Raw genomic sequence first — 13149 nt, 5'->3', positions numbered from 1 at the left:
ATAAATACACCTGGGGGTAAAATCTTGTCTCCAATTAAGTCAATTGCAAAACTCCCATTAACTTCTATAGGGCCAAGATTTCACCCCAGGTAGCTAGCAGAGGATCACTTTAAGCCTATCTGACTAAACAGATTTTAATAATTTAATTATGTTCAGGTCTAAATTTGCTGCACTCAGAGTAAAATGTAATCAGTTTTTTATTTTTATGAAAACCATTTTCAGAAAGCACTGGGAGCATAGCTGAAGACCTATGAAGGTCCACTCAGGAATTTTATGCAAACTTTTAATTGCTTATGAATTAGTTGAAAATGTCTAGGTTTATCTCCAATCTGCCAAAGTTGAAACTCAGTGTTTTTCCTTCACTCTAGTGGGCAACAGCAGCAAAGACAATAGGGAAGACAGCTTTTGGGAAATCAGAAAAGAGCCTATCAAAAATATAAATAGATTGTTTAGATAGTTTTTCCATAAATCCAAGCAGTTCTGGTGCATTAGTCACTGGTGGCGATTCCCAGTTATACTAGTGCACACTGCAATTCAGGGTTTGCTCAGCTCCCTACTGTGCCTGATACTAAAAATGGAAACCTTCATGCCTATATTTGAAATCAACTTCCAAACACAGCAATGGCCCCAAACTGCATCTTGAGGACAGCAATGGTTAAATCACTCCCTCTGTCTTGCATACTGAATGTCTTTCAGTAAAACAGAACACATAGCTATCAACCCAGCTCACTGTTTAAATATTAGCAGGAAAAAAGAGTAGGTTACCTTCATTCAGGCAAAGATGCCATAACAGAGCCTTTAAATGACTTCACTACTATAGTTATTTTTTACATAAGTTAAATAGCTATTAATGAAATCCAGAACCAAGGGGTGACAGAGCTGTTAGTTAGACCTTCTTAATGACATAAGAACTGAAAACTAACAGTAGTTAATATTTTTCTTTTAAAAAAGGGACCATTTCCCTTCTGTCTGTCCACATGGACTGCAGATAAGGGTGTGCTATGCTGTCCCACAAATCTTCCTTAGCTTTTATCTCTATCCTTGATACAACCTTTTACCCATGAATAGCTTAAGTTTAATTTATTTGTGTGTCTCATATATGCGTGATTGGTGCAAGTGAGAAAAATTACATTCATAAATCTTCTCACCAAGAAAATTAATTATGCACAAAATAGCCCAATCTGCCTCTGATTTTCATTAATGAAGGAGATTATCAGCAAAATAAGATGCTGCTGTATCTGAAAAAGAAAGTCAGCTCTTCTTTAAATGTTAAACATGGTAGATTTTTACATATTTAAAATACTGATAACGAAAAACATGTTATGATTGTGCTTATCAGACCATTGCATTCCAATGAGAGGCAGAAGGAAGGTGTTGCCTTTTCAGTTCTTTGGGGCAAAGAAATACATTGTGATCTTTACAGTTGCTTAACTTCTCTTTAAAAAACCAGCTTAGCCAGACTTCTGTGCTTTATACTTATCCTTAGAAAAACACAGGCAGTATTAAGCGCAAAAATCTACTCTCACATCTTCACAGCAGAGCTTGACTCCAATATTCTGCTCTCCCCATGTCCCCCAAACTACCATTTACCATCAATTAAAGTTCAATAGGCTGTTCTCCTTGTGTGTGTGTAGAACTCCACTTGACATTAATGGGAGTTCAGCACACACAGGGAGAGCAAAATATTAGGCTTCAGATCTGCCATGAGGCTGCTAGACTAGGTACTTAAAAATGCACATGCATAAGTCTAAAAAGAGATACTTTGTCAAAATTTCTACCAGTTAATTTTCCAGAGTATTTATTTTTCATTAATTGTGCATGAATTTTATGATCAGGTAAAGTGCCAGACTGACAGTCTCCTACTCAGATACAGAACAGGTCCATAGTATGAGCAGTATTGCAGGGACCTGACTGCCTGCCAGTTTTCATCAGCCTTGAACCACAGCTGAGCATGGGAAGGCAGTTAGTTGAAGAAGCATTCTATTTGAGCTACAGCGCCGCCCCTCAGGGCTATACCAAAGATGCCAGTAGATGTCGGCTGTAATGGTGGTGTTCGTGATGTCAACACCTACCCAGTAGAAAATGGACACACACACAAACCACTAAACAACAACCAGAGAGTAAAGATTTTTCACCACTCCCAAACTGGACTGGATTCAATTTGGTGCCTTGTAAGTGAAAGATAATTGTCCATTCATGTTTAATGCAACTAGAAATCTGTGGTAAATTTTACAAAATTTGCAGCTTTTCCCCACTAGGTCTTGAGGAAATTTGGGGAGACTCTGCAGTATGTTTTTAAAGCAAATTCACTCAAAGCATTTTCCCCTTCCTTACCCAGTGTAAGATAGTGAAGTATTTTGCAGAGATTCTTCCATTTTGCACCTCCCTCCCTGTTTGTAAGTTATTGAAGTGTGTTGGATAAAGTTGGGATGACCATGTAGTTGATGAAAATGTCACATCTAGGAGTAATAACTCCTTGTACTTCCAAGCTTTGAAAAATGGATTTAGAGCATGAACCCTCTTCTTTGAAAAGCACACTTTCCAATAAAATACATTTCCAATCTACTTTGCTAAACTTGTTTTGAAATTTCAGATGTAGCCATTGAGAACTTATCACAGGATACTGACAACTGAAATAACATAACTTTCGAAGACATATTCTTTTGCTGGACAGTTTCCTGATGATATTAGACAAAGCACCAGCCAAAGCATTATCAAGCAGCGCCACGCCTCTCTAAACAAGTGTCGATGATATTTCATGATTTTCATGATAATGGCTGCGGCCTTTAGTTTAGCAGTTTCTCTTTTTACAATATCTTAGCTGAAAAAGGGAATTTGTTCCAAGCTATTAGTCTATCGCCACAGGCTGAGAAGGTAACACTTCCATACGGACAGAGGATTTTTCATAGTGCCTAGTGATCCATCTAGCCATGATGATACCAATACATTTAGTTTTGCCTCTGGTGATTACTAATATTTCATGCTTCAGAATAAGGCTAGAAGCCCCCTAGAGAATCTAGTTGTAAAATGTTTTACTTGGGGGATCGGGGGATCAGATACACACTATGCAAAAAAAAAAAAAAAAGGCAGAGCTGTTTTTGATGTATAAGGTACATAACCCTGCAGAATCAATATTATAGGCTGATTTGGAGCTCACAGCACCGCCTACAGTTAAGGTTGCCCAACACTTTACATTAACTTTAAACATTCAAACTGAAATTTTCCATGATGAGCACCTGCCTCAGTTGAATTGTTAGGAAACTTTCAGTTTAAAAGAGCTCAGTCATTTCTGAGGGTCTGTCTACATATTTTTTGTTTTGTTTTTGCAGACTAAATTTGTGTGCACTAACTTTTGCAGAATAACTATTCTATAATAATTACATCCATATGGCTGCTTTTACTTCCTTCCCATTGAATCAGTGTGTACATCTGGTACTGATTTTTTTGGAATAAGCACCAGGGATTCTGGGCTGGGATCCCATGGTGCTTTGTCCCACTACTGGACTCTATACATTTTGGAATTTTATTTTATTTTATTTTTTGCACTGCACTGTGAGATATCTACTGCAAGCTGCCAGAATTCTGGGACTTGGGGTCACAGTAGCTAATTTCCATGATTGTCTTTTTGTCAGGACTAATTTCAAAACTGCTGTCAGTCAGCATGGAGGAAACTCTGCTGTGTGTCTTGATCCAGGCACTCGTTAATACGTAGAGACTGCTGCACCTGTATTTGCCATCGCATACCTGGGTCACTTTGGAAGCCAGCCACTGCACTGCCAAGCTAATTTCATTAAAAGAGGAGGAGGAAGAAATCAAGCCGTGGAAAAAACTTTTCCTGGAGCAGCTTCCCTTGACTGTGTGCCATATCTGGGCTCCTGAAAGCAGCATTGACTTGTGGAAAGGATAGTGGTATAGTCTTGCAGTTGACCAGAATTTCTGGGAGACATATGGCACTTTCCTGGAGATCTACACTGCACTCACCCTGGAACTGCAGTAGCAGGACACCAACGTGAGAGTGCCCTTCAGCATGGAGAAGCATATGGCCATCACCATTTGGAAGCTTGCCAGCCCCTATTGCTATGGTTAGTAGTCAAGCAATTTGTTGCTGGTAGATCAGCTGTCCAGGCTGTTGTCATGGAGCATTGTGCTGCTATAAAGAAGGTGCTGATGGCAAGGGTCATAAAGTTTTACCAAGTGCAGGAGGCTGTTGGTGGATATGCACAGCTGGGATTTCCAAACTATATTGGAGACATTGATGGAACCCATGTGTCTAATCTTTATCCCCACCTCTGGCCTCATCAACAGAAAGGGGTACATCTCCATGGAACTCCAAGGCCTAGAAGATTCATCAGTGTTAATATGGGGTGATCTTGAAAAGATCCATCTTGTTAGGATCTTTTGAAACTCACATTTGTTTTCTTTCATGAAATGTGGAAAATTTGCTTCCATGGCTGCTATGGATATTAATGATATTGTCACTCCCCCTGTCATTCTAGGAGAGCCAGTTTACTGTCTTCTTCTCGGGCTTATGAAGCCTTTTACTGGACTCTTGGACAAGAGAAAGGACCTGTTCAACTACAAACCCTGAGTAGCTGTAGAATGACAATGGAGCATGCATTTGGAAGGCTGAAAAGGGAGATGGAGTTGTCACGTGATGAGGCTGGAGGCTTCTGAGAAATATCTATCTCGTGTGATAACTTCTTGCTGTATTTTACACAACTTCTGTGAGAGCAAGGGAGAGAGCCTCCTCGGTGGGTAGAGAGTAGAAATGCAGGGACTTTCTGAATGCTGTGATCAGCCAAAAGGCTTGCTCTGAAAACTGCAGCAAATCATCAGGGCCAGAGGATCAGGGATGCCCCATGCTCCTACTTTGAGGCTAGGAGCAGAAATGTGGCAATGCACTTTTATGACACATTGTACCAGGGTTTCTTTACTCTTCGTGTATGAATTGCGTGAAAATGAAGTGTATTTTGCTTTTTAAAAATGCTTTGTGAAATGAGTTTTAGAGAGGACATTTTATTTTGTCTATGGGACATATATTTTATGAACCCCTGGTGAGCTTTTGTCAAAAATAACCATTACTGAAGATCAAATCATGCAAATATGAAAAACATGGATTGAACAAAACTGTGAAAACTTTTATCCATCGTTACATAAACAACAAACTAGTACAAACTTTAGACAAGATTACAGTGAAGGTATAGGCCACATGCCATACAATGTGGAGTGCACACATTTGTGTTGTACTGGTCACAAGCATGTGTACATGCAGTTTTTCTGACTGTTGCTTCTTTACAGAGATGTAGAAGGTGTCAGAAGAAACTATCATTTGTCACTATAGGGATGAAGGAGAGTTCCCAGAATTCACTGTTTTCAGAGAAATGCCTGTGGCTGGAGCTTTGAGAATGTAGTTCTGCTCCTAGCATTCACTGTTCCCAATGGCTACAGAATATGGCTGGACTGGACATAAGAATGGCCATTCTGCATCAAAACAATGGTCCATCTAGCCCAGTATCCTGTCTTCTGAGAGTGATTGGGGCCAGATGCTTCAGAGAGAATGAAGAGAAAAGGGAACTGGGGCTGTGGTGCTGTGGCACCACCTTGCGCCAAAATGTTCTCCATCAAGACAGTTTGGTTTTGCAGGTCCATGTCATTCTTGATGGGGTCTTTTATTAGTTCTCTGTTCTTCTGTCTCTCCACAAGGCGAACTTCCCTCCACTCCTCTCTCTTTTTATCTCTCTTCTGAGATGCTGTCAAAAGGTCCCCAAACATTTCATTTTTGGTCTTCCTTTTCCTGTCCTAGAGATTAGACAGGCCTTTTGTGGGGTCCTGCCTTTTGTGGCCGCAGGGTGTCAGGTAGAGAAGTCAGGGGAGCTGAGAAACAAAAAAAGCAGTTACTGAGGTAATTCAGGTCTCCCTGGCAGCAATGATAAAATTGCTTTTTTTCTCAGTTTTGGAATGTCATTCCCATAATCTCTTCCCAGTCTGGGAACAACTTGCAAATGTTAAGGTGTTTTCCACATTACTTCCCCTTTGCCGAGGAACCCTGTCCTAAATCCAAGGCTGCTGATACAGTGCATGGCTGGGGGTTAGCAGCATGGTTTGGAGATTTGGGCTTGGGCTTTCCCCGGGCTAGGCGTAGGCAGCAGGATTTGAAGAACTGCATGGGCTAGAGGTTTTGGGAGGTAAGCGGGTGGGTGAGGGTTTACAGGGGGCAGGTTAGTAATTTCATGGGCACCTCTGCAGGCAATCCTTGGATTGGAAGATGTTACCCTGATGCGAGTCACCAAGAGACAGTGAAGGGACTTATTCAAAAGGAAGATATGCAGTGATGTTATTCATCAGAAGGGTCCATCTTGCAGCACTTCTGGAGAGGAAGGGCCACTCTACCTATGAAGATAGCCTTGAGAAGGCTGCTATGTCTTGCAATGTTTGTGCCAAAATAGAGCTTTATCTTTGCCTTAAATTCTGTTTTCTGTCACCTGCACCCCATGCACAAAATGAAGACAGATTTGTTCTGAACCTGAGGGCTTAATGATTCTGAGAGTCTGATTACAACTAGCCGAGTGCCTTATAATCTCTATGCATTTAGTGTCTCCATCTTTGGGAAATATACCTCATAAAATGCTAAGATAGTGGAAAGCTCAGGGCATTATGAAGCAAAATATTTCTTATATTATATCATATTTTCTGTAACTGGTGTTTCAGTAAACATGGCTGTATTACAAGGCTGTTTTACAAAACCACTGTGATATCATGGATTTAAGTAGGGGAATGGGAGCAAAAGGGGGACCCTCCTGGGGTGGTCAATAAGCAGTGAAAGGGAGAGGGCATTTGGGGGATAGATTCTGGCATGGTTGGGGCTGTGGGAAATGAAAATATCAGGGAAATAATTCCTGCAGAGCAAGAACTCCCCTGTGTGGCCACCATCTTGAGTATGCTGGGAGCAGGAGTAAAGCTAAGCAGGCTCGGAAAGACTCCTAGCTTACATCTGCCCAAAATGGCCGTGTCCCTCAGGCACTCTGGACAAACTTTTGCTAAAACCACTTACACAGTTTTAAAGTAACATGGCACATAATACTTACCGGCAGAGGTTCCCTTCTCAGAACTATCATGCTGGAAAGTCCACCTGGGTTTCAGAAGCTGTCTGTTCCTCTGGGTCTGTTTCCAGCTCGTACATGAGGAAGTGATCCTGGCCTTCAGGGGAAATCTCCTCCTTCTTCTCTTGGTTAGAGTCTTCCTTAGTGCCTTTGGTACTTGCCGCAGCCTTCTGGGCCTTGGTGGTGGCCTTCCTGGAAAAAATCCAGTCCACCTCCTCAAAGTAAAGGAGCACTGCCAGAGATCCTGTTTCTTCCCTTGGTCTTTTCAGAAGCCTGCCAGAGCTCCTTTCCTTTGCGGTCGCATTGAGTTGTGTCCTGAGAGTGACCCCTCTCGGTCATATACTTTGCTATTTGCTCATGTATTTTTGCACTGTGGCAGCTGTTGTTAAGACATGACTGGACCATCTCCTCTCCCCAGATTGCCAGGAAATCCATGACCTCTGCACAGCACCACACAGAAGCACAAGGCATGATTACACTGAAAAGGCTATGCAGCTTCAATACCCTGTTGTAATCGCAAATTCAGAGCTCCTAGTTGCGTGCCAGCATTTAAACAGGGAAGTGGCATGACCCCAGAGCCCTAGGTAAACAGACTGGGCAGTCCTGGTGTGAAGCAATGCAGTGTGGGATGCAAGTGGGAGCACTGTAAAGCTAATCTGACGTACAGATGCTTCCTTTTTCTGGATTAACTCATTCTGAAATTAATTTAGCCCATTTTCAAAGTGGATTATCCAATTTGCACTAATTGGTCAGTTGATTCAGAAGAAGAGTTGCATTGTGTGGCTGCAGGCCCATTTTAACTGGAAAAAACTGCAGTTAGTGTGAAATAAACCCCCCTGGTGTAAACAAGTCCAGGAAACAAGGTTCAGGAAAAATAAGGTTTTTGCCCATGTTTTAAAAAAAAAGTCTTATAAATGTTTCATTGAGAAGCTCTAACACCTCTGCAGTTTGGAGAAAGGGTTTGAAATTTGGCAGGGAGCTTGGCCTGGTATCAAGGATGTGCTGTTTGCTTTTCCTATGAAAAGTCACCCAAATTTGGCCAAATTCTGAGCCTTTAAAAAACTCCAATTGCACACACTCAGTAGAGACTTGTTAGAGTTCAGCAGCTACATAACCCAAAGATTCCATCCTCACTGAGCACACTTCATCCCAGGCAGGACTTGCCCCTACAATTGGTCCCATACACAAGGGGCTGCATTCACACTGAAACTGGGAGTCTGCTCTCCTGTGCTGTTTGCTGACTCCTGATGATACCCAGGTCATGTGGAGGAAAAAGAGGAAGCTGCCTGCTTTGAATGCAGAGGATGCAGAATGGACAGATGGAGGGGGAGGATAGAAACAGGAGTGGGGAGGAAACCAAGGAGGCGGGGGGAGCAGAAAGGGAGGAGGCTTGGGTGTATATAGACAAAGAGAGGGGAGGAAGGCGAGAGCTGGGGTGTGTGGGGGAGGAAGTTGGATAGGAGCAGAGGGGGATGGGAATAGGAGCTGGGGGTGGGTTGATAGCAAGAGAAGGGAAGGGGACAGGCAGGGTGCACAGAGGCAGAAGAGTCTATCACCACTAGAGTACATTCCCCTCTAAAAGCTGGAACTGAACTGAGAAGTCCTGAGTCTCTGTATTTCTCTGCTGTTCGCAAATAGCTGTGAAACCCAATGGCAAAGTCTCTCTCTCTCTCTCCTTCTATTGACTGGTCCACAAAGAGGATAACAATCTACTGCTGTCACCAGTTCTCCAGTGACTTGTATGATAGAGGTTAGTGCAGGGAAGCTAAAGGTCTGAACCCTACTGATAACCCATGTGTGTAGGGGAAATATGATTCCACATGACAGGATTTCTGTTTTTCTCATGCGGTGGGAGGGGTTAAAACAGAAAATTACATTTAAAAAAACCTACATTAAAAGAACATCCAAGTTGCAAACTCAAGCCTTCAAAAGTTAGGAAATGCCAGAAATAAGGTTCTGTAGGGAGAGATGCTTAAAATATAAATCAAAACAAACAAATCAGCGTGCCAAATATCACTCAAATACACTGGAACCCCTTCTCCTGTAACTCTCCCCACCACATATCAGTTTCCTGATCTTACTGTGGCTGGCCTGCTGTGTATCATACCTGGTTTTCTTGGTGATGCCAATAACAAATTTGCAGAACCTGCTCTAGTCCTTGGCGTTGCTGCTTCAGATATTTGTCCAGTTGTCTTCTCCTGTCTTGTAGCAGTTCAAGGAGACTGTCAATTTTCAAGAGGCTGCTGTGGGCTCCTTGAATCAACTCAGGGTTTACATTAGGCCCATCTGTTTTGAATTCTTCTATGAATTCAGTCAGCTCATGGCTTTTGTTTAAGAGGATCAATGACTTTTCCAAGAGCTCTGTAAGAATAAGATTACACATGAAAAAAGATGCTTTATGCTAATTAATATACAAAGCATTCCTTTAGCATATTTTAATATATATATTATGTATATATTTAAATACTGGGAAAAATGGTAAGAGGTCAACATGGCTCCATCAAGAGCTCTTTAATTATCTGAAAATCAAACAGGAATCCTACAAAAAGTGAAAACATGGAAAAATTGTTAACAATGAGTATAAAAGAATAGCACAAGCATGTACAGACAAAATCAGAAAGGCTAAGGCAAAAATGAGTTACACCTAGCCAGGGACATAAAAGGCAATAAAAAGAGGTTCTATAAATACTTTAGGAACTAGAAAAAGATGAAGGAAAGTGTAAGTTCTCTACTTAGCAGGAAAGGAGAGCTAATAACATATGATATCAAGACGGCTGAGGTATTTAATGCCTGTTTTACTTCAGTCGTCACTAAAAAGGTAAATTTGACCAGATAATTAACACAATTAATATTAATAACAAGGGGGAAGAACACAAGTCAAAATATGGCAAGAATGTTTAGATAAGTCAGATGTATTCAAGGGCCTGATAAAATTCACCCTAGGGCACCCAGGGAACTAGATGAGGCAATCTTGGAACCATTGGCAATTATCTTTGATATCTCAGGAAGGACAGGTGAGGTCCCAGGGGACTGGAGAAGGGCCAACATATTTTTGAAAAGGAGGACCCAGGAAATATTAGGGCAGTTAGACTAACCTTAATTGTGGGAAGATATTGGAACAATCAGTTTGTAAATACCTAGATGATAGTAGGGTAGTAAGTAACAACCAACATGGATTTGTCAGGAACAATGGATATCCTAATGGATAGCAGTAGATGTGATATATTTTGATTTTAGTAAACCTTTTGATATAGTTCCACATGACATTCTCATAAGCAAACTAAGGAAATGTGGTCTAGATTAAATTAGATTGAAAAACCATACTCTAACAGTAGTCATCAATGGTTCACTGTCCAACTGGGGGGTGTATCTAGTAGGTTCCTGCAAGGGTCTGTCCTGGATCTGGAACTATTCAACATTTCCGGTAATGATTTGGATAATGGAGTGAAGAATATTCTTATAAAATTTGCGGCTGACACCAGGCTCGGAGGTGTTTCCAACAATTTGGAGGATAGTATTAAAATACAAAGTGACCTTGACAAATTGGAAAATTGGTCTGAAATCAACAAGATGAAATTAAATAAAGACAAGTGCAAAATACTACACTTCGGAAGGAAAAAACAAATGCACAACTACAAAATGGGGAATAACTGGCTAGGCAGTAGTACTCCTGAACAGGATCTGGGGTTAACAATGTGATGCAGTTGCAAAAAAGGGTAATATCATACTGGGAATGAGTCCAACAAAAGTGATCAAAGTTCTAGAAAAACTGACCTATGAGGAAAGTAGACCTTATAAAAAAAGACTGATGGGTGATCTGATTGATAACAGTTTTTAAATATGAGTATGTCTACACTACAGCAGCACAGCCATGATGCTGCAGCTGCACTCCTTTAGCACTGTGGTGGAGATGCTTCCTACATCAATGGAAGGGTTTTTTCCATGGGGTTTACCCATAGGTAATTCACCTCTCCTACATGTGGTAGCTAAGTCAACAGAAATATTCTTCTGTCTACCTAGCTGTGTCTACAGTGGGGGTTAGGTTGACCTAACTACATTGCACACAGTGTGAAATTTTTCACAGCCCTGAGCGATGTAGCTGTGTCGACATAAATTGTAGGTATAGACCAGGCCTCTGTTAAGGGCTGTTATAAAGAGGATGGTGATCAGTTGTTCTTTTGTCCATGGAAGGTAGGATGAGAAGTAATAAGCTTAATTTGCAGCAAGGGAGATTTAAGTTATATATTAGGAAATCTTTTCTAACTATAAGGGTAGTTAATTACTAGAATAGGTGTCCCAGGGAGTTTGTGGAATCCCCATCTTTGGAGGCTTTTTAAGAATAGGTTGTACAAACACCTGTCAGGATGGTCTAAAAATACTTTGACCTGCCTCAGCGCAGGGAGCTGAGCTAGATGACGTCTTGAGATCTGTTCCAACCCTACATATCCCTCTCTTTCTCTGCACTTTCTGGAAGTCACCTCCTTTTATTGCATTCATATGGCCAAGGGGGCGTATACATTTATACACACATATTCTCTCTCTCTCTCTAAAATAGAATAAGAACAAGAGTATGTCTATATATACAAACACACATACACGCCCCCCCCCCACCATGAATGCAATAAAAGGTGGTGACTTTCAGAAAGTGCATTCTGCAAAGCTTGTCTGCACTGAAATAGTCTTCCAAAGAATGTGAGGGAGGCCCCATCATTTAAGACATTTAAAATCTAGATTGGACAAAGCACAAGCAAACATATTGTAAGGAACAATGATCTATATATAGCTCGAGAGGTGACATTCTCTGAATTACTGGTGATATTTGAAAGCTGACCTGCAATCTTAACAGTGGCACTGTTTGCTTGAGGTTTAGTCCCTTTTCTTTCATTTGACTAAGAGGTTTGTGCAGATCACTGAAAAGCAGAAGAATAACTGCCTACCTTGCTTTTTTTTTGGCCAGTAGCCTCTGGAAGTTCTGGTCCTCTGTACAAACCCAAGTAAAGGGCTTTGTAGGCAATAACTATATAGATGTTGAGGAAGGACAGATTCCTTCCCCTGCTTGGGAGCACCTCCAATTCCTGGTGGCAACTGCTGAAGCCATTGCCCATCCATGCCCTCCACTAACACATATGAAAGGCTGAAGCCCAGTGGATCAAGACACTTCACCGACCCACTAGCTAAGTCCATGCTATTGTCCATCACCACAAGAATCCTTAGCAGACATTTCAATGAGAACAGGATTAGGGTTTTAGGTTCTTTGGAATAAAGGTGTTTCCAGAAGGGATTTGAAGGAGAGAGTGGTGTGGTGGACTGAAGAAGTGAGGGAAGGAGTATCAAGAATGGAATAAAGGGTGTAGATGAGCATTGTAAAAATACCTACAAGGGGGGCAGTTATGCAAACAGCTTGGGAAAAACAGAGGGTGAATTAGGAGCATGACAGGAGACAAGAGCAGAGAGACAGAAAGAAGCTGTATTGTGCAAGGCCTTGTAGTCAAGGACATGAAGCTTGAATTTGATGTAGTGCTTGAGGGTAAGCCAGCACAGGTTTTTGGAATGTGTCTGAACATGGTCAAAGTGCCAGGCTAAGTATTGTATTAATGATTTTGGCATCAGTGATATGGATGTATTTAAGGGAGAGTAAGTGAGAGTTCAGTTCCCCAGAGAACTGGCGGTGAGAGAAACACTCAGGCACTTCCAAAGCCAATCATAGTTAGCTATGAAGCAGTTCCACTCTCTAGCTGAGCACAAAGAACCTACAGTATAAGCATTAGAACTGTCTGGAAACAAATTCCCACTCCATGGGAAAATCCAAAATTAAAAAAAAAAAATTCAAAATCCTCCGTGGAATGGAAATTCCAAAATTTTCTTTTGAAAACTGTTGAAATGATATTTTATTTTGACTTTTCAAAATCGTTCTGAGGCTCCCTGAGCTGCCTGGAGCCCCAGCAGTCCACCAGAAGGGCTGCCCCAGTGTCTGGAGGTCTGGAAATTCTGGCATGTGACAGGCTGACAAGACTCTGGGAGCTTGTAAATCCAGGCTGCCAAGCTGTCA

General features: G+C 41.5%; 1 protein-coding gene across 50 annotated transcripts in view; it reads right to left on the bottom strand.

The window, feature by feature from the left end:
* Positions 1 to 13149, bottom strand: part of TTN (titin) — a 465728-nt gene that overhangs the window by 405848 nt on the left and 46731 nt on the right. For all 50 annotated transcript variants that reach the window (XM_067549108.1, XM_067549128.1, XM_067549138.1 and 47 more), the window contains one exon: positions 9208 to 9461. In XM_067549108.1, coding sequence (XP_067405209.1) covers positions 9208 to 9461 — 254 coding nt within the window. The remainder of the gene's footprint in view (positions 1 to 9207; positions 9462 to 13149) is intronic.

Source organism: Emydura macquarii, unplaced genomic scaffold (genome assembly GCF_026122565.2).
Source record: "Emydura macquarii macquarii isolate MOO-44397 ecotype Brisbane River unplaced genomic scaffold, CSIRO-AGI_Emac_v2 contig_1253, whole genome shotgun sequence".
Classification (NCBI taxonomy): domain Eukaryota; kingdom Metazoa; phylum Chordata; order Testudines; family Chelidae; genus Emydura; species Emydura macquarii.
Note: the sequence above shows the minus strand (reverse complement) of the source record. Positions and strands in the feature narration are given on the sequence as shown.